Here is a 23,905-nt window from a genome sequence, read left to right as displayed (position 1 = left end):
AGAGCCCAAAGCTGTGGGGAGGCTGAGGAGAGCTCTAAGGGACAGCAAGGTGGAAACAAATGGAATTATTTTCAGGAAAAAAACCAGTTGGAATCTTACTAGTCCATGGCACCTGTGGGCAGGAAAGGTATTGAGAAGGGTTAATACTTATTAACAGTGCATAGTACTTACAAAAGTGTTTAATACTTATTAGAAATATTTCTGACAGTGATAGTGCTTGACACCATCACAGATAACTCTGGCAGCAGCTCCCTGCTGCAGTCTGATTCCCTGCCCATGGATTTCCCTGTTCCTTCCTCCTGTGCTGGCTCTGAGCTTCCCACAGCTTCATTCCTGTGGGAACAGGGACACAAATGACACAAACCTGCCCAAAAAGTGGAGCAGAGGAGACAGAGCAGTGGGTGGTGATGCAAGGAATCTGCTGTGAAGGGTCTGCTCTGCCCCTCTGGGATGGATTTTGAGGTAAAAACCAGAGAAGGAGACATCAACAGCTTTTCTCCTCTGCTTGTAGCTCCGTGGCTGAGCCAACACAGGTACTGGGGCAAAGGGAGAGCTGCTGCTCTGATTTCATCTTTTCCTTCTTGGTGTCTTAAAACTCGGTAGTAAAGGAGCCCATTCCCCCTCCTTCCCCTCTGCTCTACCTTCCCCTCCTGCCAGAGAGGCACCACAGGGGGAAAAAGCCAAAGAACACATTTTTCTGCAGTTGCACAGGGTTTGTTTCACACTCACAGGCAAGACAGGAATGTTCAGCAAAGTGGAGCCATCTGTCTGCAGCACTGCCAGGGATCCTCTGCTGTGGAGGAGGCTGAACGGGGCCAGGCTTTGCTCACAAGCCTTTAGGAGGTGACATTCTCAGGGGTAGTAAACTTAGAGTAGTCACCTACAGGGGAAAGAGTTGGGAGAAGCTTGGACAAGAAACAGGCATTACTGCAGAAATGCAACACCTCTGCAGTGCTTTGAATGGTGTAAATGCTTCTAAATGTGCTCACAGAGGGGATTCCCATCACAGCAGGGATAAAAGTGACCAAATAAATGGGTAAGTGCCCATATGGTCTTCAGATTGTAAAAACACAGATGTGGAGAGAGGCTGGCAGGAGATGGGTAAAGATTATGTGTAGAAAACAAAAAGGAGAAAATTGCTTAGACGGGAGACAGCAGATGAAATTGCTGTGGTGTACCAGGAGTCACTATCCCTGGAGCTGATCAAAATGTGTGGATGTGGCACTTGAGAACTTGGTTTAGTGGTGGCCTTGGCAGTGCCATGGGAAAGGCTGGACTAAATGATCTTAATGGTTTTTTCCAATTTTAGTGATTCTGTGATTCTAAGCATGCTTATGACAGAAAATAAGGATAGGTAGGGAATTGAGGAATTCTACCTTAAACTCGGGATTAGGTAAAGCAGTGGGTTTTGAAGGAAGAAGGGGAAAAAAGAACATCCATGGCTCTAGCTAGATAAAGTAAACTTGGAGCAAAAGTGTAGCAAGAGGTATACAAGAGAAGTTTGGGTTTTATCTCTTAGTGTATCTGCACAGCCGAGATTACTGTGGCAGTTCAAGATACAAGTGTGGGTCACACCTCAGCCCTGCCTTGCCACCATAATCCTCACCCTGAGCAGCGGAGGCCCAGGTAAAAACTGCCTGAAACAGCAAAGCATCATCAGGAAAGGGATCCTTCCCACATGGGAGAACCTGTGAGCATGTTGGGACAGAAAATTCCCAGCTTGCAGCCAGACCTCAGCGCTGGGACTGGTGTAATTGCGGCAGGCAATAATTACACAGTTAATGAGGGATGGGGGTGACGAGGCTGAGGCAAAGGGAAGGCGGCACTGAGGATACCGCAGAGGGTGAGAAGAGCACGCAGCAAGAGGCTGGAGGTGAGATTCAGGCTGGAGTGCTCCGGAACGGGAATTCACAGGGACACACAGAATAGCTGGGGTTGGAAGGGGCCTCTGGAGAAGATCCAGTTCAAACCCCTGCCTAGGCAGGGTCACCTGGAGCAGGTGACACAGGAACACGTCCACACGGTTCTGGCGGGGCTGAGGAGGTGGTGGCGTGGTCGTAGCCTGGGGGGGCTGTGCTGAGGGCCCGGCGGCACTGAGGGGGGCCCGGCGGCGCTGAGGGGGGCCCGAAGCCGCCTCTGTCCCCTCAGCGACCCCGCCCGGCGGGAATCGCCTCAGCCCCTCAGTGGCGGGAAGCGCGCGCAGCCCCGCCCTGCGCACGCGCGCGCTCTCGCGCGACGTGGAGGCGGTGGGGCCGGAGGGGAGGGGGGAAGGGGGCGGAATTCGAAAAATGCCCGCGGCTTCCCATTGGCCGGCGGCGCCACCCGGCCACGCCCCCCCGCCTTGCGCCGCTGTCCCGCCTCCCCCGCCCGGCCCCGCCCCTCGGTCGCCCCCCCTCCGGTCCCGCCGCCGCCGCCGCCATTGGAGGCGCCGCCGCTTTGTGTCCGCCGGGCCCGGTGAGTCCCGGCCCCGCCCGCCCCCGGCGCCGCGCCGAGCGGGACACGGGGCCGCGCCCGGGAGGCCGCGGGTGCTGCGCGCGAGGCGCGGGGGCGGCCTGGCGGCGCAGCTGAAAGGGCCCCGGAACTGCCCTCAGAGCGTCCCCCCCGCCCTCCTTGCCCTGACAGGCCCGGGGGAGCGGGGGTGTCGCGACGGGGAGTCGCGACACGCTGCGCGGGCACGGCTCGGTGTCGCGGTGGGCTCGGCCCGTGTGGCACAGGCCCGAGGAGGTGGCCCCGGGCCTCGGGTGTCCGCGGGCCCGGCGGGGCCTGGCGGGGTGCGGGCCCTCACAAAGGAGCCGCGGGGCTCCAACCCGCCTCAAGCTCGGCTCTGCCGTCCCGCCGGCACAGGGCGAGCCCCGGGGAAGGTCAGCGGCGGAAGGGGCTGGCAGGGCCGCGACACAATAAATAATCGCTATTTATAAACTTAGGGAGCGCCTCGGCTCCCGCCGCGGCCTTCCCGCCTTCGGCCGCTCGGCTGTGCGGTTGTGTGGGGGCTTTGCCTGCCCTCACTCGCTTCCTCAACCCCGACAAGTACCACAGCTCAAGGGGAACCTCAGTGTGGCTCTGTTCCCTAAAAGAGGTCCCGAATCAGAGCCCCCGGTGTCGAATCGCCCCCGGCGCTGATAGCGATGGATACAGACCTACGTGTGAGGCTCCCAGCGCCCAGGTGCTCGCTGCCTGCCTAAGGAATGTTAATCGCCCTCATCCCGTGGTGCACAGGTTCTCTGTAGAGAAAGCTGCTAAATTCCGCTCTGGAGCGGGGCTGTTCAGGCAGGCTCCGTTCCTGTATCGTGATCCTTCTTGGCGCTCTAGGCTGTGGGGTGGTTTTGGGTAAAACAGCCTAGAGCAGCTTCTGGGGTGGCTCTTGCCAGGTCACCGTGCCCCATCACCTTAGCTGCTCCACCCGAGGACAGCTCCAGGCTGGGAACTGATCCTTACTACGTGTATTTTAACTTTAATTTCCCAATAACCACTGTCTCCAAAAGACTGAGGAACTGCCCAGCCTGCGCTACAGACGAAAAGTTGTATTAAGTGAGATTGTGGGTGTGTCCGCTCCTTTATACAGTGTAGCAGGGACTGATCGCTTGGATAGTTTGTTTCTAGCTGTTGCATTTCTCAGATACTCGGGTGTTCCTCACTTCTTAAGAGTCCTACTGAATTATTTCTGGGTTAGCAAGTGTGTCACTTCCCTGTTCTTAACTAACTGGTAAGTGTTGCACTCTGATTTCCCAGCACGTGACTTTTGTTTGCTTTGACCATAAATAGTATTTTTAGCATCTTCAAGAAAGAGTTGGCCGGCAGTCCTTGGCAGGGAGCTCCCATTGAGGCGGGAAAGGTTCGGAAGTGCTCGTGTTTGTAAACAGCGTCCCTGAGAGCGGAGGGACGAGTTCAGTTCAGGAGGGAGGTGTTTGATGGACTGGGCAGGAGAGCACAGAACTTCCGCAGGTGACACTTCAAAAAATTGTTGGATGGAGTGGGAGACCCTTGGAAATCAGGAATGGGTAGAGAAAAACAAAACAAAAAAAAAAAAAAAAAAACAAAAAAACAACCAAAACCGCAACAGCAAAAAAACCCCACGTCATTCCTGATTCCTGTTGGGGGGAAGAACGTGGTATAAATACCTTGAAAAAATGGGCTTCTTTTGGAGCTTTCTCTTGTTTACCTGTGTGAGCTTGCTAATTAATGAACTTCTCAATTCATCATGCACATTGGTCAGGCAGAAGCTCCTTGAATTGTTTTTGTCATCAAAATATATTTTCCTGTATTTTTTCCCCTTTCAGCAGAAAGTGACATTTAAATCTCTTGGCAATGTTTTGTTACAAGTGACCTGGGGTCCTCAGAGGATTTAAACTTCTGTGAGAGGGAATAGAAGTGTTACATTGATGGACTATAATGGGAAGTGTGGGTAGATTTCTTACAGACTGCAATGAAATAATGGCTTTTATCATGTATAGTTTTGTCTGTAGAATAATAAGTGATAGCTGAATAAGTAGTGGTTGGGAGGAGGGTTTATGCTGTTGTTTTAAATTTAATCTGTCTAGACAAGGAGGAGATTGCCCATAAAGGGTTCAAACCCTGGCATGTAACACTTGCAGCCTAAATTTTCATTCAGGTGTCAGCAATTTGTCAAAATTCCTGAAGTTAGATCCTGAATTAAGATATTTTATCCAAGGCTATGAAAACTTTCAGCAGGGGATTTTCATGTTGGAGTTGTTTTAACTTTGTGACCTGAGCTTGTTTTAAACTTGTGCAAGCTAATGGGGGTGAGTTTATCCCTCAGTGGCCATGCGGCACAGACAGAGTGTGGAGAATTTGGGTCATTCCAGCCAAAAACTGTTCAAAACTTGTAACTGTTCCTCAGAGCTTGTCACCATCCTGATCCTGAGCATCAGTGTGGGGATGGATTATTTTCACACAGCCGTGCGGGCAGAAATTCTGCTTCATATGAATCCCTTGGCTGAAGTTTCTGTCAGTTTTAGGTGTGATGCTGGTGTAATTTAAGCTTCTTGCTGACTGTGGCTGTTTGGGGGCATGAGGAAAAACCCCTGGGTGCAGGAATGGAAAATAATCCAGGCAAAGGAAACAATCTGTTCTTACTGTTTCAGTGCAGGTCAGAGATTGCTGGGGAGAGAATCACAAACCTGGAGTGGTTTGAGCTGCTGTTCTTTCTTTGTGTGGAGAACAGGGGAGGTGAGCCATGGTGGTTACTTCTGATTTAATAAGCACAGGTGGGGATTGAGCTGGTTTGAGATTGGATCCTACAGAGAGAAGTGCTGAGGTCAGCCTGGGTGGGAGCATCAGTATCACTCTACTAATGTACCAAGTTTTCTGTTTTGCTTTGGGTTTTTGGGGTTTTTTTTTTGTCTTCAGTGAAAGGAGCATCTGTGTGCACAGAAGTGCAAGATTTAATTTTTGCTGTCTCTGTAAAACTCAGGACAGGCAAGGTGTAAGTTGGGTTGCATTCGTGGCATTCAGAGTTAGAGACTCAAATTTAACACTGAACAAAAATGTTTTCAAATGGAAATACATCTTTGGGCTTAAACCCCCTCCTGTGGGTCTGTGAGTGAATTCCTGTGGTTGGATGCCAGAAGTGTGAGGGATTTTTGCTGTGCTCCCTGAACCCTGAAGGAGGGTGGAAATGGGCCCTGTAACCCAATTCCTCAATCCCACTGAGGAATTGCTGCCTGCCAAGGGGAGCTCTGGGGTGAGTGCAGGACCCTGCTCCTGGTTAATTGAAACAAGCTGCTCCAAGAGGGCTCAGGTACAGCCCTGGGAGCCTCCACAAATGCAGAGCTTGGAGCTGGAACAGGGGGACATTCCAGGGGGGCTGGGACACCTCCTGGGGAATGGTGGCCCTAAGGACCAGGACAAAACTTGGTAGATGCAGCAGGAGTGATGGGAATGGCAGCTGGGAGGGTTTCCAAGTGGGTTGACAAATAAGGATCAGAAGTTGGAACTAACTTTGTATTGTTTATTCAATAACGCATTTTATCAATCTGCAGGACTTTAGGCTGGTGTAAATGACTCAGTACAGCTCCAGGAGCTGGGAAAGCCAAAGGCAGAGGGCTGGAACCCCTCAGTGCTCAGGCAGCTGGGAACTCCTGACAGACACATTTGTATCTGAGATGTGGCTGCTGATATTCTGTGGCCATGGACACACTGAGGGTGTGACACTGGGTGGTATTCTGTGACCATGGACAGACACGCTGAGGGTGTGACATTCTGTGACATTCTGTGACCATGGACACACTGAGGGTGTGACACTGGGTGATATTCTGTGGCCATGGACACACTGAGGGTGTGACACTGGGTGACATTCTGTGGCCATGGACACACTGAGGGTGTGACACTGGGTGATATTCTGTGACCATGGACACACTGAGGGTGTGACACTGGGTGACATTCTGTGACCATGGACAGACTGGGTGACATTCTGTGACCATGGAGACACTGAGGGTGTGACAAAGTATCTGCTGCCACCTGGGCTGGGATTTTAGGGAGCAGCTTGGAGGATTTCAGGGGCACAAAGGCTTAAAAGGATTGTGCAGCTTGCAATTTAGAAGGTGATGCATTTTGGCATGTTTGGATTTGCAGAAGTATTCACGTTTCCTGTGCTTTTTTTCTGCAGTTTCCAAGTCATTAAAATACTCCTGTGTATTACAGAGTAGTAAATAATTGTCAATAATCTCTAGCCTGGTTTTTAAACCCAGTTTTACTTTGCTTTCTAAGGCTTTTGGATAACAAACAGCTGTTCTTGCTTGCATTACTTGTCAGGCTGTTGGATTTGTACCCCTTGACACTCTGCCTTCTAACTGAAACCTTTTTTTAGCCTTTTTTGACCTCATTTCTAGGCCAGTGCCGTGTGCTTTGTACCCAGTCACATCTAAGGGCATCAATCACCTGTAGGTGTCGTGTGACAGTAAGGGGACACCCCAGTGGCCCAGGATTGGACACACTTCCTCCTTTTTCCATTGCATATTTGCTTTCAGCCTGCTCACCCTGTCAGTTGGAGTTTCTGCCAGCCTGACACTTGGATTGCCACATTCAAAACTTAATTTATCCTGAAGCATTCTCAAAGGAGATTGAAGGCTGAGATAAGTTGAAAAATCTTACAGAAATTCAAGAACTCAGACAATTTTTTTTTTTTTAAATTCTTGTATCTCTTACATTAGTGGAGGGACTCCACACTTTGGAAATATTATCAAATATGTGTCTCACCTGAAGCCTCTCTTTATTTATTCCTAATGGTATGGGAGTTCAGGATGAAATTGAAATTGCTATGGGTGGTTCAGAGTACCTGAAAAACTCTCTGTGCTTTTGGATTTTGCATTAGCAGCTACTCCCTGAGCTGGGAGAGTGGGCACATCCCTGCTCATGTGGAAATCCAGATTTAGGGGGGTTGTTATTAACAGCTCTTTGCTTTGGAATAACCAGTTCATGATAGTCTGGGAGCCTGTGAACCTGCAGTTTTCCTGTAGAAAAAGAGCTGTAACTCTGTGAGGAGTGACTTTCTGCACCTTGATGAAGGTTAATATCCTGGAGGTGTTTTCTCTGCTGATGTGATTCTATTTTTCTGACAGCTGATCAGATTTTAAAATTCATTAAAATCACCCAACAACCACCTTGAAAATTCATCCTCAGCTGGTGCCCTCTACCCCTTTTCAAGGCACAATGTTTGTTTGGTGTTTGTGTAAATGCAAATCACAGCTGTTCCTTTCATTTTTTAATTGACTGATGGTTGTGATTGTAGATGTGGCTCCCATTTAAAGCTGTCTTTTGAGATGATGTGTCCAGGTTTGGGTGACTTGATCTCCCTGGTTTATTTGGAGAGGGGAATGAGGTTTTCTATGTTGTCATTGCAAAACTTTCTCCTTTTGTGCTGTATCTTTTTGATTTACTGAATTCAGGCCTGTCTGTGGTTGATACTTCATGCTCAGTGCAGAAAACCCCTTTTTGATGCCTCTGTGGAGATCTGGTTTATTTGGAGAGGGCAATGAGGTTTTCTATGTTGTCATTGCAAAACTTTTCCCTTTTTTTGCTGTATCTTTTTTGTTAAATGAATTCAGGCTTGTGTGTGGTTGATACTTCACACTCAGTACAGAAAACCACTTTTGATACCCCTGTGGAGATCTGGTTTATTTGGAGAGGGGAATGAGGTACAGAAAACCCCTTTTTGATGCCCCTGTGGAGATTTGGTTTATTTGGAGAGGGGAATGAGGTTTTCTATATTGTCATTGCAAAACTTTCTCTGTTTTTGCTGTATGTTTTTGATGACCTGAATTCAGGCCTGTTTGTGGTTGATACTTCACACTTAGTACAGAAAACCCCTTTTGATGCCCCTGTGGTCAGAAATGTGCTGAGCAGGCACAGTCCCTGCTAGGATGCTCTCACCAGGTGGAGTTTCTGAGCTTGCCCTGGAGATCAGTGCTTGCATCAGGAGGGGATTGTCCTCCTGCCCCTGTGATTCCCTGGGAGATAATCCATGCCTGGGATGCAGAGACAACCAACAAGCCTGAATTTCTGCTGGATCCCCATTTGTCTGCATGTATTGTGGCACAGAAGTGAGGGATTGTGCTAAGTTGTACTCTTGAGAGCAAAAAGTCTCCAGTGCTTTACACAAAAGGGTTTTCAGAACTTGGGGAGTTTTTATTCAAAGCTGGGAGTGCTGTTGTCATGCATGTGTCATGCAATCACACAGCTTAAAAATAATGAAATCCCAGGACTGTGTCAGCCACAGTGTGGCTTGTGTGTGTTTTTTGATCCCAGGGAATGCATCTTTTGTAGCCCCCAACTGATTTCCCTGAGGGGGAATCTGTAGTTGGTTATTTTAAGACTCACTTCAAAATTCTGGCATTTCCTTAAAGGGCTTTGGTCTCTGCTTGCTAGAAGAAACACTGGATATTGAGCTGAAGCCTGGTGAAAATTTTCATTTCTTTTTCCTTTTACTCTCCACACTTGAGGAAGAAAGATTCCTTAAAACAGGCCAAAATTTTTAAGTGCTGTGCTGTATTCTGTATATTCTAGTTGGCAATTAGTGTATTTTCACATCCTGACATTTCACAAGAAAGCTTCATGCATCTCATTTTTTGCTTTGTTGGCATGTGCTGTGTTTTGATCTTTCTGTTTTGTCTCAGAAGAAAACACCCAGTGCCTTTGGGCTTTGCTTTCCCTGGTGCTGAGGACCAGATCCCTGTGGGTTGTCAGTGGGGCTGTTCAGTTCCTGTCAGAAATGCCTGATCAGGGATCCCCACTGCTGAGTAATGACAGGATTGTATTTTTGGGCAAGAAAATATTGGTGTGGTGCAGAGCTGTGCAATGGGGAGAGCAGTGCTGAAAATCAGCTTGGAAATAGGGCTGGGGCTGATGCTGGGGCTGTTCAAGAGGAAAACACCCAGGCTGGAGAAAAACCTATTGAAAGGGAAAGTTTATGGTAAGTGCCATAGCAAAAGGAGACCCCCCAGGAGGTGAAACCAGGGCATTTGGCTGCTTGTCTGTCTGTCTGTCTGTCAGGAGGGGAGGAGGGCAGGCTGAGCTGAACTTTGGATCCAGCTGGGACAGGTCCAGTGTGCTTTGCTGGGGGTGAGGCTTTGCCTCTGAGGTTTTTAAGGGGATGCTGAGAGGAAGTGAATGAGCAATGAATCCTGGATTTGTGATGGAATTAGTGGAGCCCCTCTCCATAGGAGAGGCCAGTGCAGGCGGGTGGGCAGCAGGTAAGAAAGGCTGTAAAAGCAGAATAGTGGTAGGGGTTGACACTTGATGAGGGTTAAACCAAGCTTAACCCTTTTGTTATCCACAACAGTGCATGTGTTTGGAGCAGAGCTTTGGCAAGCTTTTGTTTTCTGGTAGAAGGCATGGAGGCTGTTCTTCTGATTGTCATTTTTTTGTCAAAAGATTCCTTCATTTCTTTAAATTGCATGGGGTTTAGTTTGAGGGGGCATGGCTTGTGTTCCCAATGCTTGGATCTTCTGCCTGTAATGATGTAATGCTTTAGCTCCAAGTGCCAGCTCCTGCTTTTACCCAAAGTCACTGAGTGACCAATTCCCTCAGCCAGGGCACAGTGCAATGGCTGCATCTCATCAATGCTTGCCCTTAATTTAAAGAGCTTTTTTATCTTTCAGCCATCTTCTAATGGAGCAGGTCTGGCTTGCACCTTCCCCATTTCTGCTCCACCCATAGCTCACCAGTTTGCATCCATGTTTTGGCACTTTTGTTGAATGCAAGTGTTGCTTGTCAGTTGTGTTAGTCATGAGCTGTAAGTCATTTATCCTTTTCTTTTGAATCTTTAATTTGATAGATACGTGGACGTAGATGTTTTTGTTTTGTTAATTTTCACACCACATCTTTTCTGTACTTTAGGTTGACTCCTCACTGCACTGTGAAAACCATTAGGAAAAAGTCCTTGGGGTTAAAACCTGGGGCTCCACAGTTACCTGCACTTGGGTCTAGAAATTATTTTAAATGTCGACTGATCTGTCTGAAGCTGAACCCGTGCATCATAAGGCGCTTCCACTCTTAACGGGAGCTCAGCTGATCCACACGGACAAGTTAAGTGAGGTAGGGGCTGGCCCTTTCTCCAAGCTTGCCCTTGGATCAGTCCTTGGCTTCCAGTCCTGCTCAAGGTCACTCAGTGCTCTCTCTGCCCTGCTTCTAGGAAACTGGGAGTCTAACAAACTCTGCTTCCCCTTCCCTGCTTTCCCTGAGATGATGTGCCTGTCAAAATCCTCAAATGCTCATCTCGTTTAATTTGGAATTGAAATGATTTCTTTTATAACCGTAAAATGTGGAACTATCCTCTCCTAGTATGCTTTGAAGAAGCTGATTTGAGGGCTACTATCTTTTAACATCCTAAACAATCCAAACCAGAATATTTCTACCTCTGCTGCTTTGATTGACTTTAATCCCATTTCAAAACTTTCCAATTCTTTCCAGCACCTGTGCTGATTTTTGTGTGCTTTTTGTAGAAAGTGGAAGACGACACGATGCCAATCCGCCGCTCGGTGAACGCTTCCTCCCGAGAAACTCCTCCCAAGAGCAAACCTGCTGAAGGGGAAGAGGTCAAAGCAGGTACAGCCATGCTTCTAGAAGGGTTCCTGGATATCCAAACACAGGCTGGCTCTGAAACTCCTGGAAAACCCTACAGCCAGGATGAAAATATTAATAATATTTGGCTCCCTGACACAGGTTTTTGCAGGATTTGTGTTTTGCAGACATTGATTTCAGTCTGAACCCACTTGTTTTGTCTTTTATACCCTGTGTCACTCCAGACATGAAAATATGGCTAAATATTGTCCCTTTTAAGTTTGCACATCCTTTAGGGTAAAGAAATTATTAAATTTCACTAGCATCAGAAAGATGGTTTGAGATCAAAAGGTGCAGTTAATGAATGGAAAAACAGAGTATTCTTTTTTTTTCTCAATTTTTCTGAGCAAAAATGTTTTACCACAACATGTCATGCAATCTAGCCTGATATTAACGTGACTGCTTTTAGCAGCTTGGCCTCAGTGTCCCAGAATGTGTCATTTCACTACTACAGTCAGTTGGTTTCACTGATTTTTTCCTCTTTGGTGTCACAAAAAAATAAACTACCTACAAAACTGACTCTTAATTCACTGTGTATTTTAAAGGCCTTTGTGGGAAAACTGCACAGGAATGTATCAGAAATGCTTAAGCTGCTCAGAGCAGTGTTGGTGGGCAGTTATTTATCCAAAGAGTGTGGAATTTAAGTTTATTTGCATTTTATGTAGTAGGCAGCCTGTTCTCAGCTAAATGTACTTTTATGGATTTTTATTTCCTTGTTGATTTCTGACTGGCTTTGATCCTTCGGATGTACAAGTGCTCCTGCCAATGCACGTGCCACCCAAAGCTTTGCCAAGTCTGGGAAAATGTGATGCAATTGTAATTATCCCTCAGGTGCTTTGTGTTTGGAAACAACTGGGTCATAAGCAAAGCCACTTCTTAGAATCCCAGACCTGTCTGCAACAGCAACTTGTGGAGTTAAGAGGAGAGCACTGTTGGAACTGGTTAATTGTGAAAATGTTGCATGATTTTGTTTGTAGTTATTCTGGCCTTTGAGGGCTGATTGCACCTTTGTTGAAGCTCTTTTCTCTTCACTTTTAAAATTGCTTTTAAATAACACTTTAAAGTTAGTGAAAATAAAGTAGTGGGGTGTGTTCTTAAGTTTAGCTTTTGTTCCCTCTACCTCCCTAAAGAATAAAAGCTGGTTTTGGATGGTAACCTGATGCTTTTTCACATTTTCTAGATGCAGAAGTCACCTCTGAGGAATCTGCCTCTGCTGGAGAGGAGCAAGAGTCTGAAACCGTGCCTGCTGCATCCAGTGAAGCAGAACAGCCAAAGGAACCTGAGAATGAAGGGAAGGAGGAAACAAAGCCCTCAGAAGAAACCAAAAAGGAGTAAGGCTTACTTGGTGCTGAATTTGGGGATTTGGGTGGGATTCTGGAGGAAGTCAGGCCCTACAGAGAGAAAAGACAGTGGGAGAGAAGAGGAAAATGAGTGTCTTAAGATGCTTCTAAAGAAGAAGGTCCTGATCAAGTGGAGCTGCTGTTCTCAAAAATGTGAAGCTGAATAGAAATGTTGTTTCTATTTTACTAATAGAAACATCAAAGTGGTCCTTAAGTTACATTAAATAATATCAGATTTTCTGGACTTTTTTGTTATTGTTGTTGTTCTTGTCCTGCTTATTGTCTTGTTGTAGTGCCTCTTGTCTTACTATTGCTGTGCATTTTCCCTAAGGGAGAAGGATCAGGCCAAGGAGAAGGAGAAGAAGGTGAAGAAGACCATCCCTGCGTGGGCCACGCTCTCTGCCAGCCAGCTGGCTCGGGCACAGAAGCAGACTCAGATGGCAGCCACCTCCAGGCCCAAGATGGATGCCATCCTAACCGAGGCCATCAAGGTGGGCAGGACACAAATGGGGTTTTTATTCCATTTGTGTTCTAAACCACACAATTTCAGCTTCTTGAGGTGCAGGTGACAGTGCTCTGTGTAAGATGGGTGTGCTTGTCCTGGGAGCCTGACATGTGAGTCCATAAGGATGATGATTTGTTTGTTTAGAATTTGTTTTCCTCCCTAATTACATTATGAGGAACAGCTAGGATGGCAGCTTGGTTGATTGCTGTAATAATTTTGTTTGCTGTGCCTCCTAGCCACATTTAACTTCATTTACCTGGATTCATCCATCTATTTGATACATGTGCTTTCTTTTAGCATTAACTTACTCTAACTCAATACAGATGGAGATACTGTAACCCTGCATTCCAAAGTCTTGGTTTACTTGGTCTTGGTTTGCTCAATCCCTCCTGACTGTAAGAGATCTCTGCTGTTGTAGCTGTGCTGCTGCTCTCCCCTCAAGGCTTGGTCACTCCCTTCAGAGAGGCCTGGACTCCTCCAGCCTTAATTGCAAGATGGCCTTTCCATCTATCTTCAAAATATCCTAGATTTTCCTTGTTTACTGATGTCAATCCTCCATCTTCTTAAAAAAATAATTGGGAGGTTGTTCCAACTTAATGATTACTCAGTCTGGCATTAATAAAGTGTTAGTAAATCAGTTGTGCAGCGCTGCCAAAAGGTGACTATTTTGTATTTTAAGCCAATCTGTGTGAGGACTTCAGAGCAGGGGAGTAGTAGATCTGTAGTAGATATAGATATCCTTGCTGTGCTGCTTTTGTGTTGTTTGTGTTGCTCTTCAGCTACTCAGAAAAGTCAAGCATTTTGTGAGTCATGTTTTATACTTGATTCACAGTGGGGAAAAGGCCAGCCCTGGCATCCTGTGGTGGCCCTTGTGCATCAGTGCAATCTCTGTTCCTGCACCCCACTCAGGATAATTCAGGTGTGGGAGGTTCCTCACGTTCTGTGTCTGTTCCAGGCCTGCTTTCAGAAGAGCGGCGCCTCGGTGGTGGCAATCCGGAAATACATCATCCACAAATACCCTTCCCTGGAGCTGGAGAGGAGGGGATACCTCCTCAAGCAAGCCCTGAAAAGGGAGCTGGAGAGGGGCATCATCAGGCAGGTAAGAGCTGCTTGCGGAGCAGCACTGGAGATGGCATTGTGAAGAGGGACTGTTTCCAAGGGCCTGGAGTGCCAGGACAAGGGGGAATGGCTTCAGAGTGCCAGAGAACAGAGTTAGATGAGGTGTTGGAAAATGATCTTTCCCAGGGAGGTTGTGGCTGCCCCTGGATCCCTGGCAGTGCCCAAGGCCAGGTTGGAAGGGCTTGGAGCAACCTGGGATGGATAGTGGAAGGTGTCCCTGCCCATAGCAGGGATAGAACTGGGTGATCTTTAAGTTCTCCTCCAGCCAAAACCATTCCATGATTCTGGGAACTGCATAGCAATTCCTTAACTCCATTAGAAGGTGTGTGGAATGAGCATGTTTTCCTCGTGGAGGTTCCTGAAGCTCTGTCACTGCTCTGCTGGACACTGGCAGGATTTCAGCCCTGTTGTGTCAGTTGCATGCCTGGCACCGTTGGGTTTTGTGCAATTCCTGCTGTTTCTGGGTGTTGTGTCACACAGCATTGCAGCAGCACATGAACCCAGCAGTGCCACTTCTGCAGCAGTGTGGGGTTTAACACTGAAATTTTACTGATAACTGTGTTATCTGTCAGGATATCCTGGCCAGCACAGCAATGTCCCAATGTCTGGCTGCAGTTTATGATCTTACTGAAGTTTCAGTGGGTTCAAGTCAGGCCTCTGCCATAAAACCCCACTGCAGGGTGACAGTGCATTCACAATCTGCATCATGAGAGTTCCTCTCAGGTTGTTAATATTCTGAGTTACTCTGTTGGGACTGAAATTTACTTTCTCTTGAACCAGGTGAAAGGAAAGGGAGCTTCTGGAAGCTTTGTGGTGGTGTCTAATGCAGGAAAAACTGTTCCAAAATCCAGAGACAGAAAGGTAAGATGGATCATTTTAAACAGCACTCTGACATGTACTGCCCTGAAACACATGTACCTTACCCCACGTTCTCAACCCAATGTTCTCCTCCTCCCTGTGCTTTTTCTCCCCAACTACAGCAATTAAGACACCCTTCCCACTGGTATCAGAAAGTTACTGTGAGGAATTAAACCTAAGTCAAATTATCAAAATCTCAGTTTTAAAATGTTTACATGAATCCCCTAGGGTTTGGTTCAGAGACAGAAAACTGAATAACCACGAAACTCTTCTTTTGTTTTTACTGGGCAGAGAGAGATGCCCCTCAGGTATTGGAAGAAAGTTTTATGCTCCTGCTGTGTGTGTTTATCTGTTGTGTGGATAAAGGAAGACTCCAGTCTTTAGGACTGAGGGAAATGTTTTCCCATCAGCTGTGAGGACAGAGGGAGGAAGAAGAAAATAACCTCAGGCTTCTGGAAGAAAGCTGCTGATGCTCAGTGTTGTTGTGAAGGGGATGGTTTATTGAGCTGCACAGTTAGTTGTGGTTCCAGCATTTCTGATCTCCACTCCATGCTGTGTTGAGTGTGTGAAACACATTCCTAACGCTGCAGTTACAAAATGTTTCGCTGGAATTCCAATCCCTTGGGATTAGACAGGTGACATTAGACATGGAACACCTTGGTGGTCATCTCCTGCCTCCTGGGGAGACCAAAAGCCCTAAAACTGAACTTGGTAGAGGGCCATGAAGGAAATTAATTGCAGTTCACTCACTGGCTCCACAAGAAGTGTGAGCAAGCAGCCAATGCTTGCTGACACATCACCTCTCTGCAGCACATGGGTGTCTTTGTTCCCAGTTACTTTCTCAGCAAAACAAATGTTTTGGATGAATTTGGCTGGCAGGGGAGCACCTCTCTCTCCCATTGCACTGTTTGCAGAGTTGCTGTTCAGCATCAAATCACTGAACTTCAGCACATTTTCTGGATAAAGAACAGACCATTTTTCCCTGATCATCCCCTCTCATAGTAACAAAAGGGGTGGAGGAAAACTCAGAATGGAACGTTGGCTTCAATCAAGATTTTATTGTGTTATTTCGAAAAAAAAAAAGGACTCCTGTTCAGCTGTTCATTCTGGGGAAGGGGAAGACTTGATTTGTGTAAACAGGTTCTGTCTTTGAGTTTTAAATTTTGTGTCAGCATGTATTATCATTTTCACAGAAAGGGTTGTAAAGCATTGGCACAGGGGATCCAGGGAGTCACCATCCCTGGAAGTCTTCAAAAAACCTGTAGATGTGGCACTTGGGGACATGGTCTGGTTGTGAATATGTCAGTGCTGGGTTAATGTTTGGACTTGATGATCTTGGAAGGCTTTTCTAGACTGAATAATTCTGTGATTCTATGATTTTCTTCTGTCTCACTGAAGTGTGGCAGAGGAAAACGTCTATAGCAAAAGGAAGGAAATCATTAAAAATACAGATGTTAGGTACTCAGCAATTTTTATTTGTAAAGCCTTTCTAAAACTCCTGTGAAAATTCAGACAGATTTTCTGTATATCTCTTAAGCTGCAAACTGTTCTAAGTTGTTAAAGAGCTGCCTTACAGCTCCTGGGTTTCCAGCTCAGCAGCAGTGTCAGGGGCACTTATGTGTATTGCTGGTTCAGACACCCAGCAATTCAGACACCCAGAGTTTTGGGCCCTGCTGATGCATGCAAGTGTGTGTGTTCCAGAAAAGCACTTCAGCCCTGAGCACAGAGCAGCAGGTGAAGCTGGAGGATGTCCTGCCACTGGCCTTCACCCGCCTGTGTGAGCCCAAGGAAGCTTCTTACAGCCTGATCAAGAAATACGTGTCTCAGTATTACCCCAAACTCAAAGTAGATATAAGGTAAGTGCTGGAGTTGCTTTAGCAAGCAGAGGACTGGGGAAACTGGGCCTTCCTCTGGTTCTATCTCACTTCACAGTGATTCAATCTGGTATTTAAGCCAGCTGCTGCTGCTCTGAGTTGCAGGGCCTGTGGGAAAGCTTGAGGAAAAGCTGGGCTTTTTCTTGTGTCCCTGACACCACCAGCAGCACTGCTCTGTCCAACTTAACCACACCCACATCCCTTCACTGCCTGGATGTGAGGGGCTCTGCTGGGGTCTTGTGCCCCTTGATCTGGGTGCTTTAGCAGCACATGCAGCAATCTCTGAGCTGACCTGTATGAGTTGAGGCTTGACAAACAAAACTAGGAAAACCCTGCATGTCATCTCTGTCAGGGTTTTGTCAGCCCTTGTTTGCCTGTGAGCTGAGTGCCCACCACATCCAAATGTGCTGCTCAAGGTGAGTGGGTCCTTGCCAGGACACCGAGCCCGTGCCACCGCTCAGCTCCCAGCGTGGTGCCACCTTCTGCCCGGGCAATGAGCCTCCCTGACATGTCTCTATTTAGAGTGTCTGCATGTAGGCAGACACTGTAAATGCTGCTCTGCTCACATGCTGCAAGCACTGTTTCTCTGTTTGTTTTTGGAGCTGTCAGTGTGTGTCAGTAAAGCTTTCTCCTTCTGTGTTTCAGACCCCAGCTGCTGAAGAACGCCCTGCAGAGAGCTGTAGAGAAGGGCCAGTTAGAGCAGATCACAGGGAAGGGAGCATCTGGGACATTCCAGGTCAGAGACTGGGTCCATCCTTGTTGAGCACAAGCCTTGGATGTCAGTCACTACGCCCTGTCCCCTGGTTTCCCTGGGCTGCCCTTTCTCCAGCAGTCTGGTGTGCTCAGCCCTTGTCCAGTAGGACTCTTGTTCTCCTCTCAGTCTCCCTGTTCCCTTGCTGAGTGTGCTGCATGCACTGCTCAGCTCTGACTCACCAGCACAGTAGGGAGCTGGTGGGGTAAGCTTTCCTTTCCATCCCTCTCTGGAAGTGCAGCAGGTACCCCAGATGCCTGCAACATCTTTTACTCATGTGTGTGCCACGGAAGTCTCTTGGGTACATTTGGTCCGTGGGATGGAGGAAGAAGTTATTTATTTTGCTTTCTTTCCTCCCCTGAGCAATAGGCCCTTAGACTGCCACATCCTTGCAGTGTGTTTGGGGGCTGGGGTGAGGTGTTGCTGGTAAAGCCCCCCAGGCCAGCTGACTGGCTAGGCCTGTCCTCCCGCCCCCAGCTGGGAGAGCAGCGTTCCCTGTGCAGTGTTTTAATATTAAACGTATCTGTGCTAATGCAGGAGCGCCGACCCACCTGGTGCAGAGGAGCTTGTCCTGACCTGGTTTGGGAGAATTTTGTCTTGATGCTTTTCTCTTCCTCCTTGGAAAATAGCTGAAGAAATCAGGGGAGAAGCCCCTGCTGGGTGGGACACTGATGGAAGATGCCATCCTGTCTGCTATTGCGGCCATGAACGAACCGAAGACCTGCTCCACCACAGCGCTGAAGAAGTATATCCTGGAAAATTACCCAGGGACCAACTCCAACTTGCAGGGTAAAGTCCTGATCCCTGTACTGCTTCTGTTCTGCATGCTGAGAGAGTCCTGCAGCTGCAGATGTGCCTGTGCAGCACCTTTAATCTGCTCTGTTGAGCTTGCAGAGCTTTAAACTGCTCTGGGAGCTGCAGCTGCTCAGCCCTTTGTGCTGCAGAGATGTTCTGGGGTTTTAGCTCCCATCAGTTGCTTTCAAGCCAGTTCCTGAAACAGAACGCATGATTCTCTTGTCTGTAGCCAGGAAGGGGGAATGGTATTTAAGTACTTTATTGTTCTTAAATCACCAAGTTGATTTCATATCTCTCTGCTTTGAAAGGAACAGCAGCTTGGCATCAATGCAGTTCCTAATTGCTTTTTATTGAGACAACTTGTGTAGTTTAACTTTTTTTAAAAATTCACGAGCACCCCTCTTACTGATTTGTTTGAGGCCCTACTTTGCATCTGATTTTTAAAAGGTCAAGCACATAAGGAGAAAAGCTAGTTGTATTTTATTTGGAAGGGAGATTTGGCATGTCTTTGTTCCCAGGAGTGACACCAATGTCTGCTTTGACTTTTGCCTGAGCAGAGGCTTTCAAGCAGATGTTCTGGTGGCTTATTTGGGTTATTTGGGCTGAGCCCCCATGCAGTTGGTTGGTGCTGGAGGTCTGTAGGGACAGGCTGAGGTCCCAGTGGTCTCTGCTCAAACCTGAACATAGATGAGTTTGTTCCTGTGGTGTCACTGAGCTGGTGCTGTTCCTCAGCAGCAGAGAGGAGATTTCTGATCCCACTGTCTTTACCCAGAGCTGGAGCACATCATCAGCACAGCTGTTTGGTGCAGGGTTACTGACACACAGCACAGGTTCATGGGCTGAAGAAGCTGCCCTCAGGCCTTCTGCCAATTAGAAATTGATGCTGAGTGAGATTTCTTAATCTCAGAGCAGGGAAAAGAGGTTCCAGGCTCCCTAAGCCCTTGCATGGTTTATTTTCAGGACTATTGGAAATGTCCCTGGTCCTTGGGGCCTGTGTTGAGCCAGCCTGCAGTGCTTGTCACTCCTGCAAGGCCGATAAGGAAATCTCAGCTTGCAATCTGTTGTTTTCTTTCTCCTTCCGTTACATAAAAGGAATTTTGATGATCTCTGCTTTGTTCTGAGAGAACTGGAGGAAGATCTGGTGAGATGTGAAAAGCAGGCGGGTGCACACTGCAGAGCTCTGCTTTCCTCCCAGTTTATGGCTCTCTGCAGAACTGGAACTTGACTGGAGTCAAATCCCTGTGTGCTGTTATTGACCTTTGACACCCAGAGTGAAACCAGCCTTGTGGTTATAAAAACTTTGGAACGTGCTAGAGAGTGAACCTTGTTTTTTCCTGGAAGCTCAATATGTAAATGGCCCCTCTAATTCAAGCTGAAAATGGTTCTGAACTGACTAAACAACCCAAGCCCTTTGTCAGAGACAAAGATCCCCTGTATTTGCACAGTTTGAGTTTCAGTTCTTACACAGTACACAATGGAATGGCTGGAATAAAAGTCTGGAATAAAATACTGGAATAAGGAGTTCATTTGTTGTATTTCTAGACCAAATATTTTACCCTTTAAAGAGCAAAACAAAAAGCAAACCACAGTATGGGTAAAGATGCAGCACATGCAACATTTAGAACATGAGGAGATCAAAACCAGGGTAAAAGGCTTGTTTTAAAACACACTTTACAGGGCATTCTGAGGGTTAAATTTGGACAGAGGTAGTTATACAGTGCTCTTGAATGACTTATGAAGGAGCATCCCATGATCAGGACATCAGAAATGTGCAATGTTCTCAACTCCTTCCTTTGGAGTGTTTAAAACCACTCTCACCAGGTGCTCAGGGACAATATCTTGTATCTTGCTCAAACTGACTGAGAGGATTTCCCCTCCTGACTCCAGCTCTGATTTCAGAGGGCACAGTAGAGAGCAGTAAGATCAGACAAGAGGCTAAAGATAGTAACACAACCTTTCTGTGATTTCTTTTCACAGTGCATCTACTGAAGAGAACCCTGCAGAAATGTGAGAAGAATGGCTGGATGGAGCAAATTTCTGGGAAGGGCTTCAGTGGAACCTTTCAGCTTTGCTTCCCTTATTATCCCAGGTAAAGAGATTGTCTGTAAAATGATGTTCAGGAGTTTTGCAGAGCTCAGGTATCAGAGCTGGAGTTCATGACCCAACCTCCTATTTACAGGGGGGTTATGGAGGGTTTACTCACTGGTGAACTGCCACATTGTCACCCATGCTCTGGATAATGGCACCATTTGGGTGAACAGAAAGCTGGCTCCATTAGCAAGGGGAGCTTTTGAGGGCAGTAGAAATACTGGGCTCCATGTTCCCAGCTAGTCTGTTGTGCTGCTTTTGTTTCAGGCTGGGCTATTTAAGTGCTCTGTGCTAAAACCAATTCACCTGAGCAGGGAGTGGGGTGGGTTCTCCATGCCAGGATGCTCCTAAGGAGCAGGACCCAGCTGTTCCTTCCTTGAGGGAGGAGAGGAGGGAGGATGACCTAGATTAGCTACTCTGAGTCTAAACCTGCCTTTCTTCTCCTGCTGTGAGCTGATTCTGTGCTGGGCCAGGTGGAGCCCTGGGGTGAGGCCTTGGTGTCCCAGGAAGAGCCAAATGGCAGCACAGTCATTGAAGTGCTCCCCATGCCCCTTTATTGCACATGTGAGCCCCCACAGCTTCAGCCATGCTCAGCTGCTGGAGTCTGATCCTGCCAAAGGGGATCCTTCCCTGGATTTGCAGGGAAGGAGCAATGAGGGAGAGGAAAAATGGGGAAATGGAGAAGAGACAGTTTAGGGCTGGTACATTCCCAGGCTGTCATGTTTCTGCCGTTGCAGAGACTGAATAACCTTGGTTTGGGACAGCAGCAATCACAGAATTCCTGGGGGTGTTTCTGGATTGGGCTAAAGCTGTAACCTTAGAGGAGAGCCAGGCTCACCCAGGGCTTGCCCACCCTGGAGTTGTACCTGAGAAGCAAATCAGGCTCTGACCAGACCCCTCTTGTAGCCCAGATGTGCTCTATCCAGAGAAGCAGCAGGATGAGGATTCTGAGGAATCTGATGAGGAAGAAGAGGAGGAATCTGAGGAGGAAGAAGAATCTGAAGAGGAAGAGTCTGAGGAGGAAGAGCCACCACCAAAGAAGAGGTAAGGCAGCATGAGAGATGAGTGGGCTCCTTTGGATGAAATAAGTGTCTGTCACAGCTGCAGAGTGCTCAGGTGTCTCTTGCTGTGGTCGCCTCTCCACAGGGCTGTTACAGGTGTTGGCAGAAGTTTCTGGTTATTCCTTATTCCAGAGATACTGACCTCTCCATTCCATAACTTGAAGCCTTCCTCTTTTCTCCTCAGATGAGAGACAGCCTGTGTTTATTCTTTGTGTTGCCTTTAGTCTCCTGCTTTAGAAACTGTGATGTTTCACGTGGGACTTTTTGTATTTATTGTTGCCTTAAAAGAATTCTTCCCTACAGTAATTATTTGCAGCTCTGTAGCCAGATATGGGACCTGCCTCACTCAGAATTTGGACTTAATATGAATGTTTGTTAAGTAATAAAATCCCATTTAGAGAGGAGAGATAGTGCTTAAGGCTCTTAATTGTTCTGACAGCCGACTGATTCACTGTCATTATTTATGTGTTTATTTGCCTAACAAAGGGGTTGGAAGCTGGCAGCTCTGTGGGGATGGGAAGTGCTCAGTGTAGAGCTACCAGAGGAGCTCCTGCTCTTTGGGATTTAGCTCATGGAATGTGCTGGCAAAGGACAGGGATGCCAAGATGTGCTTCATTTATGCAAATTGCTGACAGCAGCTCTGCTCTGGGTACCATTTGTGCCTCCACTGAGCTCCTGTGCTGTCTCTTCCTGACAGGATGCAGAAGAGACCACCCCCCAAATCCCGGAGCAGGGCCCCTGCGATGAAGCGAAGAGAATCCAAACCCAAGCCAAGGAAAACCCCCACCGCCCGCCGGGGCAAAGCAAAGCCCCCTCCCAAGGTGAAAACCCCTGCTAAGAAAGCCAAACCAGCAGCCCCAGCCATCAAGAAAGCCTCCAGTGGCAGCTCTTCCAAGAAACCAGCAGCCAGTGGGAGGAAGGAAGTGAAACCCTCTGCCAAGGGCAAATCCACCATGAGGAAATCTCTCCGGGCAAAAAAGTAAAATATTTCCAATGTCAGGGAATCCCATGGTCAAATCCACAATCTTGTTTTATAAGTCAACGTGCATTTGTATTTTAGTTCTGATGCTTAAACACTTCTTTAATTTTTTTTAAATTTTTTTTCTTGAATGGGAATGATGGGGAAAAGCTGAAAACTAAATCAAACCAACCCGAGCATTTGTTAGATCTCAATGCTGTGCCTCGTGCCTGCCCCTCCCCTGGAACGAGTCATCTTTACTTTCTGCAATAATTTTAGGACTTTTCTAGGACGTCTCTAATCTGTACAGTTATGGTATTCCACGTGGGTTTCGGGGGGGGGGAGGGTTGGCTTTTAAAACAATTCTTCAGAGAAGATCTTTATACTTTTAGACAGCAGGAACAGGATGATCAGGGGAATGTGATTCTTTACTGAGAAGGTGCCGTGGCAGAGGAGTCCCCCCTAGATCCCTGCATGCCAAGGTCCTTGGTGCTCCCATGGAGGGAGCTGTGTACAGACAGCACTTGCACTGAGCCCTGAGGTGCTGCTCTCCTCAGCCACAGGCCCAGGGCTGGCTGCTCAGTTGGATCCTTGGTGTCTCCTGAGGGTCTGGTGCCAGAGGGGCTCCAAAAGGGGCAGCTCTTGGGTAGGTGAGTGATTTGAATTAGTGTTTCCACACCACATCTGTTACCTTAAAACCAAAATATATCAAAGTCTTCTTGAATCCAACTTTCAAATGTTTTTAAGAGATGAAAAGCCTGAGTTTGTCACCTCTTGTTTACCCTTTTTTAAAGAGAAGTTGGAGAGCTATACAATTGCTAATGTAGAGATGTTGATAAGTGAAGAACATGCGGTTTGCTAAAATAAAATGAAACTAGATTCCAGGCCTGCCTTCTGTGTCCATTCTCCTCACCCCAGCTGCTCCTCCTGGAAAGGTAGAGAGGAGGGAACACAGTCACCATGGATTGCTGCAGAGGCAGATCTTTGTTCAAAGCCAGCGGGATTTAGCCTGAGCCACTGCCAAGCTCTGTAGCTGGACCAACTCCTGACCTTTTTCTTCCCTGGTTTCTCTGGAGACAAAGGTGAGTGAGAAAAAAGCTCTGTTGGAACCTCTTGCTGGTCCTCTTCTCCCCTTGTCAGTGATCAGTGAGGACAAAAATCCCAGCTGAAACCTTCTCTCCTGGCCGTGCTCCCCAGAGCAGCACCTGCCTTCAGAGCTCACCTCCTCCCCACTCTGCTGTGCCCAGGCAGTGATGCCAATGGGACCTGACAGTCTCCAACGTGCTGCTGCAAAGGGCTGTGAGGAGGGGAGTCACACAGAAAGGGAGGAAACAGCTTCATTGAATTTATTCTTTTCAGCTGCTGTCTCAGTGTGCTGCCTTTAACTGGGAGTTAAAAAATTTCTATAGAAATGGCTTAAATTGTTCCCAACCCTGTAAGAAGGGTACAAACAGCAGGTTAGAAATCACAGCTGATGGGG

The 23,905-nt window shown here is 47.5% G+C and overlaps 1 protein-coding gene across 2 annotated transcripts; it reads left to right on the top strand.

Moving 5' to 3' along the window:
• The first annotated feature begins 2,378 nt into the window (after nt 1-2,378).
• On the top strand, nt 2,379-23,309 carry HP1BP3 (heterochromatin protein 1 binding protein 3). Of its 2 annotated transcripts, XM_054292049.1 has the most exons (13): nt 2,379-2,454; nt 10,354-10,551; nt 10,959-11,061; nt 12,257-12,407; nt 12,748-12,907; nt 13,877-14,020; nt 14,821-14,901; nt 16,600-16,754; nt 17,418-17,508; nt 18,153-18,312; nt 20,296-20,407; nt 21,313-21,450; nt 22,165-23,309. In XM_054292049.1, the coding sequence occupies exons 2-13, from the start codon at nt 10,456-10,458 to the stop codon at nt 22,448-22,450; spliced, it is 1,677 nt and encodes a 558-aa protein (XP_054148024.1). In that variant the 5' UTR covers nt 2,379-2,454; nt 10,354-10,455; the 3' UTR covers nt 22,451-23,309. The 2 variants fall into 2 exon arrangements, with proteins under 2 accessions (XP_054148024.1, XP_054148025.1); XM_054292050.1 differs by lacking the exon at nt 10,354-10,551 and having other exon boundaries at nt 2,380-2,454.
• The last annotated feature ends 596 nt before the right edge of the window (nt 23,310-23,905 follow it).

Source organism: Melozone crissalis, unplaced genomic scaffold, assembly GCF_028551555.1.
Source record: "Melozone crissalis strain CALT ecotype California unplaced genomic scaffold, PUWL_Pcris_2 ptg000107l_1, whole genome shotgun sequence".
Taxonomy (NCBI): Eukaryota; Metazoa; Chordata; class Aves; order Passeriformes; family Passerellidae; genus Melozone; species Melozone crissalis.
This window is presented reverse-complemented; position numbering and strand designations above follow the sequence as displayed.